The sequence below is a fragment of the Boleophthalmus pectinirostris genome, unplaced genomic scaffold, assembly GCF_026225935.1.
Source record: "Boleophthalmus pectinirostris isolate CB_2022bp ecotype Guang Dong unplaced genomic scaffold, ASM2622593v1 HiC_scaffold_18, whole genome shotgun sequence".
In the NCBI taxonomy this organism is placed as follows: domain Eukaryota; kingdom Metazoa; phylum Chordata; class Actinopteri; order Gobiiformes; family Gobiidae; genus Boleophthalmus; species Boleophthalmus pectinirostris.
In genome coordinates, this window is record NW_026571133.1 from 12,012,246 (window position 1) to 12,036,603 (window position 24,358).

At 40.0% G+C, this 24,358-nt stretch overlaps 1 protein-coding gene across 3 annotated transcripts in view; it reads left to right on the forward strand.

Moving 5' to 3' along the window:
- Positions 1–19,506, forward strand: part of foxp2 (forkhead box P2) — a 115,616-nt gene extending 96,110 nt beyond the window's left edge. For 2 of the 3 annotated variants that reach the window (XM_020920025.2, XM_055153396.1), the window contains 9 exons: positions 189–276; positions 1,896–1,979; positions 5,905–6,115; positions 7,231–7,334; positions 7,491–7,592; positions 10,600–10,721; positions 11,229–11,298; positions 13,456–13,754; positions 18,348–19,506. In XM_020920025.2, the coding sequence (XP_020775684.1) occupies positions 189–276; positions 1,896–1,979; positions 5,905–6,115; positions 7,231–7,334; positions 7,491–7,592; positions 10,600–10,721; positions 11,229–11,298; positions 13,456–13,754; positions 18,348–18,504 (1,237 nt within the window). In that variant the 3' untranslated portion in view covers positions 18,505–19,506. The remainder of the gene's footprint in view (positions 1–188; positions 277–1,895; positions 1,980–5,904; positions 6,116–7,230; positions 7,335–7,490; positions 7,593–10,599; positions 10,722–11,228; positions 11,299–13,455; positions 13,755–18,347) is intronic. The other variant, XM_055153397.1, reaches the window with a different exon arrangement.
- Positions 19,507–24,358: the final 4,852 nt, after the last annotated feature.

The following is a 24,358-nucleotide window of genomic DNA, read 5'->3' on the forward strand; positions in this document are numbered from 1 at the left end:
CAGAGACAATAGTGCCTATCGGTTCCTATAGATAATTGTCTTTTTTTTTACAGATTTTTTTCTTGTGAAAACAAAACAATAGTAGATTTGATACTGTAATTATCATCCTCCACACTTCTGATCACAGTCTTTTATTTCTACTATACTTTAGCATTTGGTGCCTAACATGGAGTTTTTGTCTCTTTTAGACACTTAAACAATGAGCACGCCCTCGACGACAGGAGCACAGCTCAGTGTCGAGTCCAGATGCAGGTCGTGCAGCAGCTGGAAATTCAAGTGAGTGTTTCCTTCATTCTCTCTCAATATTATAATATTCATTATTGCTGCACATTTTGTATGAAAGTTTTATATAAAGAATATATATTGTGTCATTTTCACCAAAGCTCATGTTTAATTTAAGTGCCTAATCACCCAGTCAAACTTTATATTTTGTATTGTATGAGTGGAGAATGGCCACCATGTGGTCTGACTAATACCTCCAGACAAGCAGGACCTGCTAAATCCAACAAAGACACTAAACAAAAGAATCCCTGAGCCTTACAACCAAAGCCATTATGGCTGTTTTAATTGAATTAAGCATGTGTGCTTTATTTTCTGCTTTCTTTTCCCCCTCTTTTTCCTTCCAATTAATAGCGAGCGCATCTCTCTCGGTCTGCTGTGTTAATTAACTGCACTTTGCACCTGAAGAAAGCTCAAAAGGAGGGAACTATTTTCAGTAGGTGGAGCGTGACCTTATTAAGAAGTCATGCTGGCAAGATAATGAGAGCGCTGATTGAGCGACATTATTACTCAGCACTGCCGACATGCGCCCGCCGACTTATGAAACAAATAGATATGTATGTTTAAAGTGGGCTCAAACTGAGAGCCAGGTGGAGGATTCATTGTGAGCAGTGAAAGAAGACCAGGGCTCATTGTTGGAGCTCTTTTTAAACCTGGGTATTTGACTGGGAGCTGCAGGAGGTTTTCATTTATACAGGCCCATTAAGTATTTTACAGACTTTTCTTTAAACCATGAGAGTTGTATTTTGTACATATATTGTGTGTAATGCAGAGCAGGAGCTCTGAGCAGCATGTTGTTTACTGTGCCTCTTTCTGTGATCTTACTCATGAAAACATTGCAGCCACTGAAGCCTGCTCTTACAGTGTGACCAATTACTGTGGTGCACTTGTGTTGTCTGTCTGTTTCCCTTTTCGTTCATTGCCCACTCCCTTCTTTCCCTTCTTTCCCTCTTGTTTTTCCATGAGAGCCGTCATAGTAATGAGGCCCAGCTCTGTCCATGCACACCTCTGAGTGTGCGTGTGTGCTGGTCTACACAGTGTATATGAGCGTGTATATGAAGGGTGTGGGGGGTGAGGCGTTCAGGGTCCACTCCTTGTCAGTCCCTCTGAGTTAGATTGATGATAGGCGATGGCTGGGGCCACTAACTGGACCAGGGAGGCGGGGCTGCCCAGCACCCTGTTTGGAAGACCCCTTCACCTTTCAGCAGCTGCTGGCTGCGCTCCATCCCCCTAACTGTGTCCACAGGACTTTGAGCAGGCACTCAGGACCGCCTAATTTATGGCTCAACTAGCTTGTTACTGTCAGGGCCCTGCTGACCTAAATTCTGCTATTGACAAAAAGATGAAATGCTATTTGTTTTGCCTGACCTGTCGGCACCCCCTCCCCAGCTCCCACTGGCTTCTCATGTTCTCCTTACATCACCAGGAGCACTGGCCTATGTCTGTTTCTCACTTGGCTTCCATCCAACTTTTTTTGTTCATTCTACAGAAGCTTCCCCAGTGCTATCTCAGCTCCTACCATCTCATAATCTGTATTTTTGTCTGTCTCTCCTGCTCTGCCTTACCCTCTCACTCTAATACTCACTAATGCACTCTCTCTTCTTCTCTCTTATCAGCTTTCCAAGGAACGTGAGCGTCTTCAGGCGATGATGGCCCACTTGCACATGCGGCCCTCAGAACCCAAGTCCTCTCCCAAACCAGTGAGTGCATATTGCTCTGGCCCCATAAACAGACTGTGAGACAGAACGACTGAAAATGAACAGTTGAAGCAGGCAGTGACAGTGACAGGAGATGGAAGGAGAATGGGATTTGTAATACTAACTTGCATGGGCTTCTTATCAGTTATTTGGCGCTGTTAGGGGACAATAGAGTTTAGAAGTGTATTAGATGGCAGAGCTGTAAGTCCTTGGCTCAAACGTGGGGTTATTTCTGTGTGATAGATATAATGGCCAAAACAACCTGTTGGCGGCTGATAGCTGTTTGGCTCACTGGCTGCAGCAGCACTCAAAAGTGCAATGATTGAGAAAAAGATATGTCATTTTAACAACAAACACATGAAAATTACACCTAAGTGTCGAAGACTGTGCAATGTTGACATAAATACCCGCAGTCTGGTTGAAATTGGTTGCTCCAGAAAAAAATCCCAGATACAAAGAGGTCATTGAAGCAATACAAATAATGTCACTGGAGCAATTCTTTCTATTTTACTTTAAATGATATGACTTCAAACAACCAACTCATTTTTGTAAACATTAGTCTTCCAATTTTTGATGTTTTGAAATATTTGAGTTCAAATTGCATTTAGCATGTTGCTGGTGCTTAGTAAGTGTCTACTTTCAATAGAATAATTTTCCTCATCACCTCTCATCATGGAATATAGATAATCACAGATAGCATAATTATCCCATAATTCCATCAGGAATCAAACTCCCTTTTTATTATTCAATCTCTCTCACTGCGTTTCTCTCTAGCCTTTTTTTAATCTTCAAAACTCCAGCAGCTTGGTTCCATCTTGTCCAATAAAGAATTTGCTGCCTATAATCCGAGGCTGAATATGAATGAATGATGCTAATGAAGTATTGCATTACATAAAGCACACATGAAAGAGCAGCTAATTGCATTTGATGGTGGGGGCAATTCAGACAGAATCCTTAAACGCACAGTTAAAGTCCTCAGTTTTAAGGCGGCCCCGTTTTTTAAGAGGAGGCAAAATGCACCAAATGATTGCAAGTGTATCATCAGCACAAGTGAAAAGGCGAAAGACAAAAGACTATTTCAATCGCCCGCATGTCGCCACATTTCTAGAGATAGAAGCAGCCATTTGATAAATATAAAGGTCTCCATTTATTACACTGTCAGGACAAGAAATAAGCCCTATTTTTTCCAGTGCTAGGCTAATGCTAGACACCACTGCTGCACTGTCTCCGATATGACCCCATTTATTCCCCGAATCGCACTTCATTAAATGCTACCTTTTGGCCATGCTATGGATGGATGAGAGTCAAAGTCAGCAATGCGGCAAGTTTAGAGTAATACCATCTCCACAGACCAGTTTCCCCCACTGACCAAACCTGGGTTATATGTACAAAGCAGACTCAAATTCGACAGTATAACATTGTACTTTTTTCAACTTTAGGCATGTTAAATCAGAATTTCCCCAAACTCCAAGTCCTAAGCCTTGGTAAATATTTAGATAGTAATGTAGGGCATCTGGAATAAAGAGATGTGATAGATAACTTGCCATTTCAAAGTCTCAATTTGACCCAAACTATTAGACCATATGACTTTGTACTTTTTTTTCAAATGTAGACGTAATCAGATTTTCCCCAAACCCCAAAGTCTTAGCCTTGGTGAAAGTTTAGTAAGGTAGGGCATCTGGTATAAAGAGTTCTGCTAGATTATGACCCAAAATAATAGTGGCATATGTTCAAATAGAGACATTCAAAAGTCAGGTTCAAGGGCAAAGAAATTAAATTTTTTTTAAGGTTCTATATTATTCAAAATCAAATTTTTATCTTCAAGCCATGTTGGAATGCCATTACTTCCTCAAAAACATTGCTGGAGATGTGTTTTATTTCATTCACACATTCAAAATCATAACATAGAACAGAAAAAAACGTAATATGGGCCTTTAAAATATTGTGTATTCCATTTCCTCTATTAGCATATTTACAAATGAATTTTAAAAACCAAGGTACCTGTTGGTAATTTGGTAGAATTTGCCTCTACGCCCAGTTTCCGCACAGATACATCTCCTCTGTACCCAACAAAAGCCCTTTATACCAAATGCAGTCAGCCCTATTTATTTCCGCACCAGCTCATTACCGCCAAGTGGCCAGCTAATTACCATCTGCCCTGGAATGTCTCAAACTTGACATTTGATTCTATTTATCAACATACGCCACAAATGACCACTCAAAACTGCCTCGCTCGCACTCTTTCATCTTGGGTTTAATTCAAACTCCTGCAAGTGAATGCATTTCACAATTAGGCCAATTTGGTTTGAATATGTAACAACGTCATTACCATTTGAAAGTAAATTAGTGCACAGACTAAAAGGTCAGTTAGGATTTTTTCAGTCGGTTAGATTCTCTCATCTAGGAACGCAAAAGTGGAGGAGAAACAGGACGATTAGCAGGCACTTTAGACACTGATGACATGAAGACACAACAGTGGAGAACAGATAGCTGTGTTTGTCAAACTGTGGCACCAGACAACTGGTTTTAGAAAAGTTTTTTTGGTTGTACTTAAAGGGCCTATATTAAACTATTTTCTGATCTATGTTATTTTGTTGTTCCCTCAGCTCAAACATTCCTGGAGTTGTGTTTTGTTTTATTCACACATGTAGTTTTTAACTTGAAAACTATCATGACATCACAAGGTGGAACTGAGCATTTTGAGCTTTGAAGATGTAGACAGATTAATAATAACGGATTACTCAAACATGTGTGAATGAAACAAAACACAACTCCAGGCATATTTTTGATGAGGTAACATTCTAAAATGGCTAAAAGCTCACAAGAGTCAGTTTTTCCGTAATATAAGAACTTTCATTTTCTTGGATTTTATGTGGTGAGTTTTGAATTTTATTACAAAATGTTAAAGGTGCACTGTAGAACTTTTCTGGAGGAGGGTGAACCACCTGCTCTATTGCTTTGTCTGGAATGGAATGTGTCGCCACCAGGCCAAGTTACTGGTCAGATCTGTGGAAAGCCAACCCTGCTTACTCTAACAATGCTTTTCAAGGTATTTTGGAGAATATGTACACCTATAAATGAATCCATGCTATATAGTTAAGTTTACTATCATATGGCAGAACATTAAGACAAACAATACGATAGGCCTAAAGTTACACAGTGCACCTTTAAATCCACCTCTGTTCCTATTATTGCACTTGTTTTCACTTCTGTAAATTGAGGTTTACACTTCATAAATTCAAGTCAAAATTTGATACCCACCAGTAAATATGTAGTTTGCTTTGAAAAATAACCTTGTGTTTGATCCAGTAAGTGAGCCAGTAGTGAGTCACTTCAGATGGAGCCCAAAAGGAGCAGGGCAGGAGTTATTTACTGTGGTTGACTAGTACACGCTGACCAGTTGACATCTACAGCAAACAAGACTTCTCTGGACTTACTGCTTGAGTGGGAGGATTAGAACTGTGTGGAGAGGAGTGGGGAGGGAGGGGGGTGGCTGTGGGCGAGTGATAAATAGAGAGATAAAGAGAGATGGGGCCAGGATAACATGGCGGCTGATCGTTGGATAATCTCGAACAGCGTGCTCTAATTAGAATTCTTATGATACAATTTGGTGGTTGTAATTAGTGGCGATGGGCTGGCTCCTCTCCACAAGCCTTGTTAGTGGAAACACAGCTGTGTTAGAGCAGAGCGGAGCACACACTCTCGCTCTGTCAGAGAACCACAAAATAACTCTTCCTCCTCCTCTCTCCCACTGTCTGTCTCTCTCTCTCTCTTACTCTTTTTCTCTGTCTCGCTTTTTCTCTCCTTCCTCACTGTTTCTCTCCCCATCTTTCTTTCTCCCTCTCTCTCCTTCTGACTCTCTCTCTCCTCTTCCTCCTCCTTATCTTTCTCTTTCTCCCTCTCTCTCTTTCTCTCTTCCTCTCTGCAGCTAAACTTGGTGTCTAGTGTCACCATGTCAAAGAACCTGCCCTCAGCGTCGCCCCCTAACTTACCTCAGACACCCACCACGCCCACAGCACCCATCACGCCCATGGCCGCTATGCCACAGGTGCCCTCGGTGCTGGGAGGGGCCAACGTGCCCAGTATGGGTGCTATGCGCAGACGTCACGCAGACAAATACTCCATGCCTCTGTCGTCAGGTAGGACCAACTACTCAGCACTGCACCTGCACACACAAACATGAACAGATGGTCAGTCTGTTTGGACATAGACAACTGACCTTTGAACTCTGACATCTCTCACTTTAGTCTTTTATTAGAGTTTATTAAAGTTACATTATATAAGTGGATTCAGCAGTTACGTGCTGGATAAACAACAGTACTGGAAACATTTTGCAAAGTTAACTGTGTTTTGAATGAAATAAAATGCAAGTATCAGTTAATATTGGGTGTTGACAGATACCTAAAGCCAAAGTATTGTTGTCAGTATGGGAACTGAAGAAGCTGGATCAGTGAATCCCAGTGGACATTATAGATTTGCCTTAAAGTAGTCTTCAGTCTCTCATTAACAAATTCTTATTGGTGCCTTAATATTAGTCTGCAATTCAAATGTGCTGACTCTGTATTTTTCATTATTCAGTGAAATTTTCTTATACAAACTTGTTGAATTTGCAAATGAGCTGCCTTCACCCTGGGCACTGTACTATAAATATTGCACATCCGATAATGGCTTTAATTGATTTCAAACACACAAACATGGCGGCGCATGCATCAGTGAAACATGCTGACATGAACAGTCACAGACCCAGCTTTGAGTTGGTCTAACGCAGTGAGAGATGTCTATTGGGTTTATAAAAGCACGCCTCTGCTTAATCACTCTATATGTAAATACACATGAACTTCCTCTATGCATAAATATTACATGAATGTTAATTAAGTTCAAATAATAGTTAAAAATACAATATTTATTACATTAAGACATTCCGTGTATTGAGCTTTGCATTTTAAACGGCCTGTCTTTGATGTTTATATTTACTCGCAGTGTTTAGTGTGCAGACACATAAATTATTCAAGTTCAGCCTAACTAACTACACGGATCTCATTTTATGGATGTATTAGTGTTTAAGATCTCTCGTGAGGGAGATTAATTAAAAATGCATTTTGTTAGACATGGAAAATGTTGATTTGATGTGCCCCTCTCTCACCCCTCCCCCACTCCCCTCTTGTTTCTCTCCTTCTGCCCCTCCCCCTTTTAATTTGATGAAACCTTGAGCAATTTCAATACCTAGAGGAATAAAATTTACCAATTATTTCAGGTGGTGACACAGTATTTATTTTTCCAGAGATTGCCCCAAACTACGAGTTTTATAAGAACGCAGATGTCAGACCGCCTTTTACTTATGCAACCCTCATAAGACAGGTGAGTGGGAAATAAATTAACTTTGCCTGATTAGATTAAAATTAATTGCTGCATGAATCATGGCAGCTCTCTCGTGCGCTGCTTGGTCCATTTGTGTGTGTGTGCTGGTTATGTAGTCTCGTTAGTAAACCATTATTTGATGTCATCTCATTTCAGGCTATTATGGACTCTGCCGACATGCAGTTAACGCTAAATGAAATCTACAGCTGGTTCACGCGCACGTTTGCTTACTTCAGACGCAATGCTGCCACCTGGAAGGTAACTTTGCTCTTTCACCTTTCACCTCACACAGCCATGACCTATCACTCATGGACCATTACAGACCGCAGGCATGATCTACTGATGATTACACTTTGCATGTGATGTCATCCATTGGCCAAATTAGGAACCACAAATGATATTTAAAGGGGCCATATTACACAATTTTCTGATCTATGCTATAATGTTGTTTCCGCATCCAAAACATACCTGGAGTTTTGTTTTGTTCCGTTGACACAAACTCTGCATATTTTGAGTTCTTCTGCCAAACGGAAAACACTCTGTTCCACCTTGTGATGTAATGCAGCGTTTCAGGAAGTGCTCCACTGTGTATGAAACTCCGTACACCTTCAGTAGAATCATTTGGATCATTTCAGCCCATTGGAATTGCCAAAATCTAAGATAAGATAAGATAAAAGGTGAAAGCTTTTAACATGAATACTACTTCTTCATGACATCACAAGGTGGAACAGAGCATTCGGAGCTTATGATGTATACAGACGACTAATAAAGGATTACTCAAAACACAAATCCATGTATGTTTTGATGAGTTAACAACATACTAACATGGCTTAAAGAGTCAGTTTCACGGAATATAGAATCTTTGAAAATCAGGAAGGCATCAAAAATGTAAAAATAATGGAACGTATTTGTTTTTAAAATAATATGATGTGCAATTTGTATTTTAATTTATTTTTTTACTTAAAGTGCAGGTGACCAAAAAACTAGATGTATTGCAGTCAAACACAAATGTGCCTATTTCACAGAATACATACCCCCTTTATCTCAAAACTAGAAATCAGATATTAACATGTCACAAGCTCCAAGCACTCGTCTCCCCTTCTTTAACCTCTTGGCGTAATAGAGCCCATTCTTCATGTTATTTATTTTTCCACCATTACGCCTTTTCTGTTTGGAAATGACAGCCCAAAGAATTATTCAGCCTCAGATATCGTTTTCTAATTTAGTGCAATTAATAGCAGGGGCTTGGCGTGGAGAGGAGAGGGCTCTGACGCACTAATTATACAGCAGCCACTCCATCATCAGCACCTTTTGTTAAGAGAATCACCCCTCCTCCTGCTGCCCAGATCCACCTTCCCTTGCATATCATTGGTTAATTAGGAAGAAAGATGGCGGCTTGAATGTTAACCAGCTCTGTGCCACGTGAACGGTGTAGCATCCAGCCCGCGCGTACAAATACCCCATACAGACGCAAGACAGGGGTTAAGGGGGTGGTCACGTGGAACCAAAGACGAAGGGAAGTGAGAATTGGCCTGTCATGAAAAAGACATACTTTATTTACTTACACAAAAGAGCCCATTTGTAAATCTGTCCATACAACTTTATTATCCTGTCCGAGCGCACAAAGATGTTAAAAATGTGCCCCCCTGCGTCAGGCATTGGAGCGGGTGTGTGGAGGCTTGCTGATAAAGAAAGCCCCTGTCTTTGCACTGTCCCCTCTGTTTTATCCTATGGGCCCTGTGCGTCGAATGTTAGCGCCTTTAGCCTTTGTTGAGCGTTAAGAGAGAGAACACTGCAGCCCCTCTCATCTGCATGCAAGCCACGGCACGGCACTAGATTTAGCAAAGTGAATTAATTTGGATTTGGGATGCAAATGAGCACATGGGCGTGTGATCACCAATTCAGGAGGGCAGGCAAAAAAGAGCAGTGCCCTTTTCCAATTTGTTAGGTACACTGTATATTTGGACAGGACATGTTTCTACCCAGGTTTACTGCAGGAGTTACATTTATAGAAACAACACAACTGCACAGAACACTTGCTGTGGTTTTCTAGAGTTTTATAAAAATGGTAAAAAAGTTTTTCCTCCTGCCACAATAGAAAGAGATATCTTGAGACAGGTCCACCTCCCCACACAATATCCAAGGTGATCTATTTACATTTGCGGCTCCACAGTATTCTTTGTCAGCATTAGTGCGACGATCAGCAATGGGCCTGTCATTTGATTAACACTGAGGATTTGTCTGAAAAAAGAACCAAATGAAAGGTAGTTTAATATCTAGGCTTGGTCTCATCAGCTGAAAAGAGGGATCTACCCCCGCCCCACATCTCCTCTTTCTCTCTCCAGAAGCGTATTACTTCTAACTATATAGCATGCATAATAAAACTGCTCATTTGCTCATTAATATTAAAATTATCATATTCAGAGCCATGGGCATTAAGATCAATCAAATCCTGGGATTTTCAGGTCAGATGCGAGATCTGCTTATGAGTTTTTTTCTTTTATTCTGAATCCCTTTTTCTCAGGGAAGAGCAGTACACAGAAAGCCATGCAGATGATAAATATGGACAGCAGCTATATTAAAGCTGAGCTTATTATTTGTGAGGTTTGGTGCAGGTTTTAATTATGGACAGGCAGGCATATTAAAATATGAAGACAAGAAGAAGATTTTTATTCAGATATAGACAGTTTGTTATATACATTTTAGTTAAATATAATTGTGACGTGTACTCAGCTGCTGTGAGGGAGCATATTTGGACAGATGTCAGATAGACCAGATCAGGCTAATCCTGGACCTGCCCCTTGTCCCTCACACACACACACACATGCGCACGCACACACACACCCATACACGCATACACACACACACACTCACAGGCTCCTGATGACTGTCTTTATTCCTGCTCTACTGTCATCTTTACAGCGATATGTCCATTAAGAGCAGTGCTTTTGTGGAGCATAAAGGGTTACTGACATCACCATTATCAAGGCCGGCATTACCACTTCTGTCACCACCATAAGCCATTCGCTATGCTGATTACCTCCTTTTAGCCTACTTACTCTGATTGATATGTACTGTGTGCAGGACTTGTAAGAGCATTCGCTCTCACTCAATTTTTACTAATTAAATCAATGATGCGTGAATGTTGAGAAATTCTTCAAAATGCAAGAAAAAAATCAATTTCCTGGGACCTTTTTGTGCTGGTTAATGAGTGAAAGTGATTCATTTTAGCCCCTGCTCTGACCTGTGTGATCTGTGCCTGCAGAACGCTGTCCGCCACAACCTGAGTCTGCACAAGTGCTTTGTGCGAGTGGAGAACGTGAAGGGCGCCGTGTGGACTGTGGACGAGATGGAGTACCAGAAACGCAGGTCACAGAAGATCACAGGGTAAGGCTGTGTCCCTCTGTGTGAAGACTGCAGCAGGAGGAGGAGGGCTGCCATCAAAGAACATCACAAGAACTAAACTGTGCTCTGTCCACTGCACTGATTTAGTATACAATAGAAATATAATAGCCATACAATAGACATTTAAGCTGTCTCTTGTACATTTCATACCATAAAATAAACAGAATATATGTAGGACTAACATGCATCATTAATGAGTAATGTAAATGAATATGGGCACACATAAATTCTGAGTCCATACTGTCTGTAATCCTTAGAGCTTAGACATATTTTTTAATAATAAAAAACATTTTTAAAAAACACTACTTGTATGTAAAGCACTCGCTATACTGTTGTAAATATATTTCCTTATTTATTATGCAACATACAGACATAATGCATCCACGGTACAGATTGTATTATTGGAAAAATGTGCTTGTCCTTGTTGTAAAATAATGTACACTTTGAGCACTCCCAACTCATTTCCTGTCTTTCTTGTTTGTTGTTTAGGAGCCCTTCACTTGTCAAGAACCTGCCCTCCAGTCTCGGTTATGGAACTGCATTAAACGCCAGCTTACAGGTATTTACTCATAACATAGTACAGTGTGTATGTTACTGACAGACCTCGTCAGTGACTGTTCTTCAAGTTAAGGTTGTAAACCTTTGGTCGTTTAGTTGATCAACATTGTGGGAATATTGAAAAATTCTTCCATGGTGTCTTAATTAACTCCCCAAAAAAGTTTATAAAGGTTATATTTAAGTATAAGTATTTACGGTAAGTTTAAGTATTTTGGGAGGGTATTTTTTTATCTCTTCATTTTTTTTCTTTCTGTTTATATATATATATAATATATATATATATATATATATATATATATATATATATATATATATATACATATATCATATATATATTCACAATAACAGAAAAGAGAAAGGATATAGTAAGTTGTCTTGAGATTTGTGAGTGAGTAAGAATTTAATTTGCCTTTTAACAGATAATACTCTGTTTTACAGTAGTTTTCTCTTTAAATATTTGTAATTGTGTTATCTCCTGTGATCTTCTGAGTGCACTTTTATGGAGATAATGAATAGGTTTAAGTACAGTGCCAGAACCACTCACTGTGGGCTGACTTTGAATTTCGTTAGTTTACTATGGCCCTACCTCATGTGCAAACTGGACTTTATTCCTTTTGTTTGCCACTCTCTCTCTCTTTTTCTTTTTCTTTTTGTTTCTCTCTCCCTCTCTCTCGCTGTCTCTTTCTCTCTCTATCTCTTTTTCTTTCTCTCTCTCTCCTCATACCTTTCCCTTATCTGCCTGTGTGTGCCTCACTTCCACTTGTGAGACTCACAAGGCCACCATGTGGTCGAATCCGGAACCATCCCACACCGGTTCACCCTCTTCTTCTCCTCCTTCTCCTCCTCCTCTCGGCTGCAGCAGACACTCCTAGATTGATAGCGGGATGTGCAAATGCAAGGGCATGTGCATTAATATTTATCTAAGCTGTCATAAATGATTTGGCTTCATAGTGTACACCGACGAGGTGCTCATGGCAAAAACTTTAAAAATTTAATCACTGTATATAACTTTAATGCGCAGCAGGCGAAAGTGTCAGGAGTTTTTATTATTTTGAGGTAAAGTTTGGGGGACTTTTTTAATAGCCACGACACACAGGGGTATCTGAATGGCACCTGGGGGAGGCGCTTGTCAGCAAAATGTCTCAGGAGAGAAAATAGCTTGCAACAGAATAAAATCATGTGTGCTGAGACAAGTGTGTTTTAATAATGACTTTGTTAAATATTTGAGTAATCTTCAACATTTCCTGACACCTGCATCTCTGTGTTTAGTCTGCTCCTACATTATTAGCTGCGGACATCACTTCCTCCCTGACGATGTTTGTTTAAGTTTAATCAAACAGTCATCTTTCTTTGCATAAAGTCACAGTTGAAATCCCACTCGCCTCTGTGACACAATGCTTAATTTCTCTCCAAATCTAAAGTTGTACAGCTGTCACAAGCACCTGTCTGCTGTCTCTACAACATAGATGTAGTTTACAATAGACATTCAATATATATTTCATGTGTCTATTGTACACCTAATACAATAAACTAATTATATGAAGGACTGCCATGAATCATCCCTTGAGTTTATGAGAGAGTTGTTTTGATCAACTAACACAAAAAGTCTCTAGCACTTGTGTAGCACTTACTATACAATTGTACTTAGTGCTGCAATGATTAATGGACTAAACATGACTGGTCAACAATAAGAATGAATCATAGTCATATTTGGCTTATTGTAATCATAATCTGGACTCTAAACAAATACAAAGACAGTGGCATTATTGAATAAAAATGCCAAAAAAGAATAAAATATGTCCGATTTTTTGTATGTATCAATAATACACTTAAATATAAATATTGATCTATTTTGAAGCCGTCGGTCAACATAATTTAACATGTATTTGGTTGATAATGTATTAAAAAACTCTCCCTACACAATAGAAATAATTGTTTGACTGTAAACTAATAAAAAAATGTACTGACTAATCGACTACTAAAATAATCGTTAGTTGCAGCCTTAATGTACATGAATATGAGTCTGCATCATTTTTTAGAGAGATTTGTTTCGATCAACTACCACCTCAACAGTTTCTATGTAAATCACTTAATCTGCAGTTGTGTGTTTCCTTATTTAAAGCTGTACAATCTAAAGTTGCACTCTGTCTTGTTGCAGGCGGCTCTGGCAGAGACCTCCCTCCCTCTGCTCGGTAACCCTGCTCTGATGAACAGTGGCTCCGCCGGGCCCATGGGCTGTCACGGGCTGCTGGGTGGAGATCCGTCTGGGCTGGCCGGGAGCCCCCCTGGCCTCTTGGGGGGCAGTCCTCCTGGTCTGTTAGGAGGGAGCCCGCCTGGTACTCTGAGAGGCAGCCCCCCCTCTCTGCTGCAGTCTGCACACGAGGAGCTCAACGGGACCCTCGACCACCTGGACACAAACGGACACTCCAGCCCCGGGTACTCCCCACCTGTACACATGTGAGTGCACCCATACTGTATTGCGTTGTCAGTGTGTAGCGGTATTAATGCACGTATCTCAAAATTCATTTATTTACAAATTATGAACCTTATAATCACACTTATTTATAAAGAATATGTAGAGCAACCACAGCTTTCACCATACCAGACCATTAGACAGCAAAAGTCAGGCATTATAGCATCTTCCAGCTTTTACAATAATGTCACAGTCAAACCAAAATTTTGATACTATAAAAAAGGCCTGATACTAGCAATTTTAATACTACAGTAATAATAAAAACACTATATAATGTACCACTTCAACACAATGTAGTACCATATGATCTAAAACCAGTTCTGAGATTGATCAAGATCATTAAAAACTCAGAAAAGATCCAACTTTATCAAGTGTATGTGATTTTTTGTCAGTATCTGTACTTCAAATTAATATGTTACAATACTAGTTTTATAATCAATTAGTATCTGTATAGATTTTTTTATACACTCAGTACAGTTTAAACACCTACTGCACTTGATTCTCTCATTGCACCACCTTGGATCTCTCTGTCGTACCTTCTCTCACTTCACATTTTTATGAGCCCTTCTTTCGAATCCCCTCCGCCCTGCTCTGAATCCACTTACCATCCTCGTGCCCTTTGTTAGTTTAATTGCCTGATATTTAACCCACAGTAGCTGTATTTTCTGGGGTTTGCAAGGACCTGAGGGCAAGGTTCAATTTACAGCTTGTCTCTCTTTCCACTGCTCTAGAGGTGATTCTGATGTTTTGAATCGCGCTTAACTCTGCTCTATAAATAGTCCAGATCACACATTCTTCTTTAATTACACCCTTGTATGCATTACGGGGCTTTAGCTGCTATATTTTATGCAGGGGTGTTCCTATTAATATTTAGCAGCCGTAGCATTAATTACTTTTTAAATCTCTTCCGCTCGCTTGCCATCGCTTTGGTAATGCCACTGTGAGGGAAAAAACAAGATCTGGGCCAGACCGTAGTGATGGTGGGGCCAAGCTTGCACAGTGCCCATTTAAAGAGACAAACACTTAGAAATTATACATTTATAACGCGTATCTGCTGCCCATCACAATGCCGTGTTCACAAAGTACTTGGAAATGGAGAAAGAATGCAGCGCTGTGTCCGCATGAGAGCAAAGTAATGTTTATCACATCTCTATACATTTATCTATTAGGGCGTGTTTACCGCTGAAACGGGGAGTTAAGTGAAGCAAAATCTGCACAGCTCCAGACAGAATCCGAGCATTGCCATTCCCAGAAGTCCTTTAAACTTTTAGCGAGAGCTCAGTCCCCTTGTTTAGTCCGGATAGCTTTCACATTGACATGACTGGTCGAGTAAGGCTAGATGCACCCGTCACACCGGCCCTCCCTCTCCCCGACCCCACCCTCGCTTCCCTGTACACAGCCACGACAACCTCAAAATGGAAGAAATGTGTTTTCCATGACCGGAGATGGTTTTAAATAATGGAATGGCTTGTAGCACTAAACTAAATAGCACATCACCTTGAAGGCCTTTCTCATGAGAGGGGTTCGTCGGTATGAGCAAGTAAATCCAAGCAATTAGACTATGTTCTCTTTGGGTTTGCCCCCCCAGTGCAAAGGTTAATGCTATCTGCTCACGCCCAAACCAGATCGCCCCGGGCCATGCTTGGCAGCGTGTTTACATGTTCAGCCTTAGGGGTACACTTCAAACCCAAATGCTCTCTTATACAGGGAAAGTGAATTAAACAGCACTTTATCGCTTGAGCTTTTTACAAGGGAGAAAATCGACTTAAAATCATATGGAATACAAAATTTAAATGCATTTGTTTGCTTCTAAAACCTTTGAAAAATCATACTCGATAGCACCATTATAAGATTTAAGATTGGGTGCTGATGAGTCGATATGTTTCATCACAATTTGCATATTTTAAATCGCAGTTTCATCAGATTATTTCAAATAAACTCAACTAAAACAGGCAAAAAGACCATGTTTAGACTGTGTATTGTAGTACTTAATAAATTGTCTTGCGCTACCATCAACATGAAAACATAAAAAAAGTAAAAGATGTGTCATCATTCGTGCCATCTACTTTTATTGAATGTATGAAATTATAACAAAGCACAGCCCATAACATAATTGTTTCTACAGCCAGGTGTTGTAAACTGTTGAAAATGAAATGTTCAATATTTAAGTGCTTTGAAAAATCCATTTAAGCCTTATTAGCCTCTGCTGTAGCATAAAGCGCATAAAAATCTACTTGAAGCCGCCATATTTTCACAAGCAGGACCAGCTCTGTCAGGCCTAATTGTGTCTTGACCTCCATCTTTGGTCCGAGTTAATGAATGAATCTTGGTGAGATCTTCTTTGATTGTGCCCATGGATCTCCTCGCCTTCGACTTCCTGCCCCCCCACCCCACCTTCTCGCCCCCCCTCCGCTCCCTCACCCGCCGCACCTTTCTAACATGCCCCCAGCCCACCATCCACCATTACACCGCCGGACTAATGACCTTATTTGCATCCCTGGCATACCTCTGCATGATTGCTAGTGCTAATCTTCGACTGATGCGAGACCGCTGCATCCACACACACACAAAGATCATATTTATTACGGCGCAAAGTCCGGCGTTTACTCCTGAGTGACTCAATAATGGCAGTTGGCTATTAAGTACTAAATGGCTCATCCACATATTTTAATAAAGTGTCAGGCGAATGTGGCGCTGCATATTTCTCTTCAAAGCCCCACAAACACCTAATGAGCTGCATATTAAAAGCAAGCGGGAGCGAACAAGACTGCAGCTTCCTGATCTGTCATACAGGCCGCTAGTACGATTTAGCAGGGTGACGCGTTTGGTCGAGGACTATCAATGTTTTTTGATTTGGACCACTGCGTAAAACTATGTCTGAGCATAACTGCAATTTGACTAAATGAAAGATCCATGTTTTTCATCTAAAACCACTTGAATCAACATTCTGTTAATTTAAGTAGAGTTCTTTAAAACTGTTTAATCAAATAAATATTAATATGCATTTTTCCCGTGCAATCTATTGATTCATTACAAGTTGAATTAAGTAATAAAAACATTAGCATATTCGCAAATTGGATAGCTCACAAGGTTTTTATTTTTTTATGCACATAGGAAATAAATCATATTTTATTGTTAATATTTTTTTATTAGTAGTAAAAAGATGAGCAATTAATAATAAATAAAATGTTCTCAATTTTTATATTTTACATTTTTTTAAGTAATTTTGCGTTGTAAGAATGAGATAATGATTTCTAAATGGTACAAAAACAACAGCTCATAAAAGTATGGTAAATCATGTTTTTTTTTTTTTATCTTATTATTATTTTATTTTTTTTTCCAATTATTGGTATCACTCAAGCAGTATCATATGAACCAATTTTTTTTTTATAGTTCCTTCTATAGTGCCAGGTCAGCAGGTGTATAACCCAGAGGTGCTTCCCCTTTGCCTTATGCCAGTGTGAATCTGCTCTCACAAACAGAAATTTTCATAACGCTTCGTGCATCCTGAGATTTGCCTCCTCTGTTCGTCCCACCACATCAGAATATTAATTTACACTATTTGGCTGTGAATATAAAAGTCATCTGTACCTTTTTAAATTCTTTTCAAATTCAAAGGGCCTCCTCCTCCCTTCGCGCTGGTGGAGACAGCCCTGGAGAGCGGCTACGAGGCGCGTCCTAACACACTGCCCCGCTCCCCTCTCTCCTTCAAAGTCCGAGGGGATTTTCTGATGCATCCGATGTGTCAGAAATAATTAGGTTTTGTCAGATTTATCATCGTGGCACAAACCCCTCTCGCGACTCGGGCCCTGGATCACAGTGTGCCTTGTTTGTATGTGACAGTGTTATTATTCTTGTTAGTGGTCCCTACACCACTTGTTCCGCCCACTCCTGTGTTGTGGTGAAGGCGAGGGCGTCCGGAGAACAGCGGTCCAGCTCTTGCCCGCTGCTTATTGACAGTGGCTAAAGATATTCATCCATTTGGAGTTAAAAACATGTATCATGGTGTCCGAGCCAACTGCTGCAGCTGAAGTTGATTAATGGCAGAACCTAGCTGCCGGTTTTTCCTCTTGAGGAGCGACACGCACAGCCCCTGCATATTAACGAGTGGCTGTGCTTTCTATTAACTAGATAAAAAAGCCTCTCCTCTGCCTTTGCTCCAGGGGGATCAGGGATGAGAAATTCTCCATTATTTATCATGTGGCCTGTTTTTTTCCCTTTTTTCTTTTTCATGTATTTCAACCTGGTGTCATCAGTAAACTTTTAAATGCCAAACATGTCTGGAACATCACAGCTTATCGGCCTTACAGGGGCCCTGTTTTTCATGCAATTTTGATGCACTTACTTACAGTAGACATGAGGCATCGTGTCGAATTAGTGTCTGCCAAACAACATGCTTGTTATTTGGGGAAAGATAATGCATGTAATGGATGTTAGGCCAGTCTTTATACAAAGGGATTTCAGTAATGCAATTCAGAAATGTGCAAAAAGAAACATCTGTATTTAATGAATTTAAATGAAGTCATAAAATGGATAAATCAAATAAAATGTGTAACTGTAACTGTGCTCGCCCACAGGCCTCCGGTTCACGTGAAGGAGGAGCCTCTCAACATGGACGATGAGGACTGTCCGATGTCACTGGTGACGACAGCCAATCACAGTCCAGAGCTGGAGGAGGAGCGCGACCTGGAGGAGGGGAACTTATCGGAGGAGGGCAGGACCTGGAGTGACTAGGGCCCGTGTGTGTGTCCCTCCACCGGCCACACTTCTCACAGACCTCCTAAAACCACTCCACACAACCACAGTGACTCGCACCACTCGGACTATTTATTGAGCATGCATCCGGATGGAGACTGTCCCCAGGAACTGTCCCCAGGAACTGTCCGGCAGCCCTCTGGACAGCCCAAACACAGGCATTAAATGTCTGACAAACTGACTCTGTTACAGAGATGGCGTGGCCACACAGGATAAAGATGGACTTATGAACGGGAAAAACGCAAATGAACAAAACATGTTGAGCTGAAAGCTAGCGGCCTCATATACTGCCAAAAAGGAAGACGTTTTATGTTTGTGAATAATCCAACCCACAGTAGTTGTTAATGTCTAGAGACAATTGCTGGTTCAATTCAAGTTGTTGCTCTGTTCTCATTTGCACAGGAGTAGTCTCAGATTTTGTGTCACTGCCTGTATGTTGCTATTATAAAACAGTATTATTATTATTTTCAGCTTTTTATTATAATTTCCAGATACATTTCAGCACCACCAACTGTAAATGCCATTCCCCAAACACAGAGCGGCGGTACCAAGACTGTTTTTGCAGATGTCCAAAAAAGAGACAAAAAGTGAAAAAGGGTTATCTTTAACATATGATCGATTTAGTCAAAAAGCTGAAGGAAAAATAACGTTTAACAAACCATTTACAAAACAAATGCATTTCTGCATCCTTTTCTCGCTGTTCTTCTTACCTCCTTGTTCGAAAGCTTTGTCTACCTGCAAACAGTCACAGGCAACAGCTAGAAACCAAAGCCAACACTAGCAATGGCCAATAGCTTATCCACAGAAGCCACCAAACTCCACTTGGTCCGTCTTCTGTAACTTTAAACTAGTACAAAGAAGAAGAAGCTTTGTTCCGCTAACTACCTTCGACAAAACCTCTGGGATCGTTTCATTTAGCCCTATACAAAGACAAAGAGAGAGGTACCATTTTGATGTGTAATTTGACTGTCCACTTGGGAGACTAGGGGAGGTTTTCTGCCAGATGTATTGTAGGTTAAAAAGTGATGTGACTTTTGATTAGACTGGTAGAGCGCAGCTAAAAAGTGGATTATGACCAAAACAAAACATTTGTGTATTCAATGGAAGTGCAGAGTCATTGTGTTGTTGTAAGATTTTTATTTTTTCTATGCATCACACATTCACATCAGTGTTTACTTTTTATTTATTTTTTTAATTTCCTTTTTTAAAATTTGTTTTCTGGTGATGTAAAGTGGGGCGTTTTATGTTCTGAACCGCGTTGTAGAAAACCTAAAAACACCACTAACCAAACTAAAAAATATCTAGTGAAGCCAAATAAGTCATGATGGCTTGGTTACAGTGTCAAAGCAATTAATTATAGCCATGCAGACGGGGATCTCTAAGGTCAAAGGTCGCCTATTTCTGAGGTGATATTTGCTTTAAATTCATCTGATTCTCATTACATTCACTCACGGTAGAAAATAAACCCACTATTTATGTACAGGGCCTGCTTTTTAATACAGGAGACCAGAGAGAGGGCAGTCTGTCTTGGCGAACTCATTCACTCATCCACAAAAATGTTGTTGCTTTAAGGGTCATTTCTGTTTTCAGTAAACCAAAGTTACACAAAATTCTGCCTCCTCTTGGATGGGATAAGGAAATACAACAACACAACAGAACAAAAGAGATTCACACGCACACACACTAACTTAAAATAGTAACAGCAACAGATGCACATATGAGCAAAGTGAATGGTGCTCTGACCAAAAAGGAAAACACTGTGCGGATGTTGTTTTAGCCAAAATAACTGACACTACACAAAACAGTATTACAATGCACTAATTCAACACATGTACTGTGCAGAAGTTTTAGTAATTTATCCCAAATTTTGTCAGCTAACTTAAGATTGCTGTATTAGTATTATATAGTATAGTATTTTATTTTTAATATTATATTTTTTTATGGTGTTGCTTTGAGGAATCCTATACACAATTTTGCCCAAAGAAGGTACTAACTTCACTCACCTAAAGACCACGTGGACTTTTAATTTTCAATGACCAGATTATCTTTAGACTTTTAAGATTCAGATTTCAATTTCTGCCTTTGTGAGTGTCTAAGACTTTTGCACAGTATTGCACAACACTTTATTTACATACGAACTAAACAGTCACAAAGGAACAAAGCTTATCCCATCTGTACTTAGCTGGAGTCCGCAGAACCACTTGAAGACGACGTTCTTAATAATAAACTTACCACACCAAATAACCAAGGACGCTGCGTCTTTTGACAAATAAAAAAAATACAAAAAAGGGTTCTTGTACCACTCTCCCAAAAAGAAAAAAAAAAAAAAACTGGCTTCTACCTCTGCACCAAACAAATTCAGAACAATGACCACAGATTGCACGATGTTATTCTCAAAGCGCCACTCAAAAACTGTCGATATTACACTTTATAATACTACTTGTCTCATATAGGAACGTGGCTCGCAAAAAATACCAAGTTTACATTCCCGGAGTTAAGATGTGGAAAGATCTGCATTGTATTAGGGTTGAGCATTTGTAGAGCGATAATGTATAGAGTAACTTGTAAGGGAATATTGTGTTTTAAAAATGCATGTCTAAAAATCATTTGGTGGACTGGGAACTCAAATAATAATAGAGCTTCATACTTAAAAACATTTTGGGACGATGGCCTATGTGTACGTACAATGCTTCAGAGTACCTCAGATAAACTGTTATGGGAGGGATGGAAACCTGTCAGCCACAGAATGCATATTACCTGTAGATTTGCATGGGTTTTGTATAAATTAAGTAAAAAAAATGTCTAAAATAGTTGCTTGCACATGATACCAGAAAGACCTCCAGAACTGCGATCTGCTCCTCCACTAGACTTTAGGATTGTGTGGATTTTTCTGGATTTTGTCTGTATTTTGATAACTGTGCATACTTATGTAAAAATGTTGGTGGACCCATAAAATTTACCAGACTTTTTTCTAAGAGGAAAAAAAAATCTGTGTTTCTTTTCTGATGAATTTTTACTGTTTTCTCTCATTGCTCGCTAAGAATAGCAAACCTGCTTTTTCTGCATCTGCTTTGCGTAGCTGGCTTAACCTAATGTGTGTATTTATTGCTTGTACCTCTGTGCATACTTTATCAAGCATTATGTCTGGCAATTGAGTCATGTATCCTTTTTACTGCTATCCTTCTCGAATTATTGGGAATCGGACCCCCATATGTATACAGTAAATTGGGACTGTAGCAGAAATATGTTTATGTAATTGGTGAATACTTTATTTCAGTTTTTTATTTTCCTTTTGTTTTGAGATACATTCTTTTGATACTCTTCATTACTGTGTACTGTGTCCATAAGGTTCTCAGACATTAGAAGGTCATGGTTGAGAATTGTAAAAGGCGATATTATTTTCTGTATCCATGGCATTTCACTGCTGAATAAAATAAAGGACCAAAACTTGGAAATTTGAAAAGCAACTGTCTACCTCCCTGTATCAAAGAGTCTATTCTTTCACCTCCTCTTAATCTCTTGCAGAAAATATGTGATAGGATTGAATGGCTGGATCCTGTTCAAGTATGTGGTGTAGAGTAGAGCGGACTACAATTTACCAAGGCAAAAAACAAACAATTCATTCTCAAGTTTAGGTTCGCTGAGTTTTTTAGTCACCAAACATGTAAACACCATTTACAGAGGTCGTAAAGCAGGCAGCCCTGGCATTAACAATCATATATTCAACCAAAAACACACTACTAAAACTGACTAGTGCAAAAGTGTTCAAGATACAAGAAATAATCTCGAGTGCTGTGAGGCTATAGACACAATTAAATTTTAATACACGTGTTCTTTTCTAGTACACGGCATCTAGAAAAGGGTTTCGACGAATAGGACAAGACTGGTCACCCCTTTGGAACTGTAGCTATTACTGCATGTAAAATAAAAGTAGTGTGCATTGATTATCAGATTTATGATTTTGACACACAGTAATTAAAATGAAGAATAAATAGAATAAATGAATAATATAATTTCAAAACATATATACTGGTAAATAAATAATCAGATTTTTATATAGTGCTTTTGCAGATTCTCAAAGCACTTCACATCAAAGAACCACTCACCCGTTCACACACACATTTATACACCAGTGTACGCAGACACTGCAGAGGAGGGTGGTTAAGTGTCTTGCCCAAGGACACAACAACAGCATTCATATGTTTGAGCTGGATTCAAGCTGCCAACCTTCAAATCAGTGGACGAACCCTCTGCCAAATGAGATATTGTTGCCCAAATAAAATGAATCTAACTGAATTTTACCAATGATAAGTCCTTCATTTATCTGTGTCAGGATGGTGTATTTTTCACTATTGCAGGATTGTACCATTGCCTTGGCAGAGGTCTTTGGTTTCCAGTGCTTTTTCTTTTCTGTTGCTTTTAAAAATATTCAGTATTAAACCCCCATTCTTTGCCCATTGCCCTGGAGCTTTGACTTTCTTAAAGTGGCTCTGACACCGACCACATTGTTAATTCTGTTGTCATGCTTGTGTAAAAGCACAAAAACACATCTGGCTTATTACCACTATTAACGTTCAGCATCATGTAGAGAAACAAAGATTTCATCAGACACACTGCACTTTCCATCCATCTTCTTGCCTTTACTTTGCTTTTTGACACTTCAAAAGAGGAAAAAAACACACAGGGCTTTTTAGCTCTGGATTGATGGATGTTGACTGGTAAAACGTTATGACAGGCCCGTGCGGCTAAATCAACTCCAGCAGGCCTACCACACCTTGTCGGTCATGTTAGCTAGCCCCCCGCACACAGTACAGCTCTGACATCCTCATTGCCATTCAAACTGACTGTACCATGACCAATAGGTTGGCCATTAGCCCGTCTGAACGCTGGGAGCCTTCTACACGTTCCAAGCCGGTGCCCGGGGACGACGCTGGTCATTTAGTCGTAACGCTCATGCATGTTCTTTTTACCATATGATGTCCCATGAGAGGCCCCAAACAACAGCATTTTTCATAAAAGGACTTCTCCACTTCCTCCCCAATGACACTTGAGCCATAGCAGACGCCTGTTATCTCGTCTGCAATGGCGTTCCACAGCATTAGCCATCACTTGCGAGGCCCCTCTTTCTCCTCTGCTCCTCTATGCTATTTATGCACTTGGAAGTGTTTGTGAATTCAAGTGAGGGGAGAGCAACATGGGCCCTGCTATGTAGTACACAACATCAGAGGGGAGAGTGCGCGAGCGGCTGGCGTACTGTAGACCCCTTCTTTTCAAAGGCCATGAAATAATAATGGCTTGTGGTTAAGAGAGGTATCGGTGAGTCACAGTGGCTGCTTTTCATAAAGTGGAGTTATTTACAGTGCGATGAATAAAAGAAGGAGGCGAGGAGGGCTGCTGGTGCGAGCGCTTTCCACATGAATGATGAGGAGAGGGAAGGCTCTCTAATGTACAGTGGCACTGCAGTCTGTGGGAGAGGAGTTCATTTTCAACTCTGTGATTCCTCTGGTAAACTAAAGGGCAGGCACACAGTGTACTATGCACATTGGCTTCTTGACATCCTCTTAAAAAGATTGTGTATAACTAAATGTCAACATATATACTCTTTTTAAGGAAGTGTTTCTTTGGTTTAAAAATAAAGTTAAAGTATTCGTCATTGACCTTGTAGGAAAATTTGCCCTCTGCTTTTGACCCATTCTTCAGTGCCGTTGTGGCAATCTGACAGGATCAGAGACTCATCTCCAGATCTTGAACATGGACTGTAAAAAAGAAGTGGACTAAGCGAGTGTGATGTCACCCATAGCTTTCAGCGATGCTCAAATGAGGCTCGCGATGC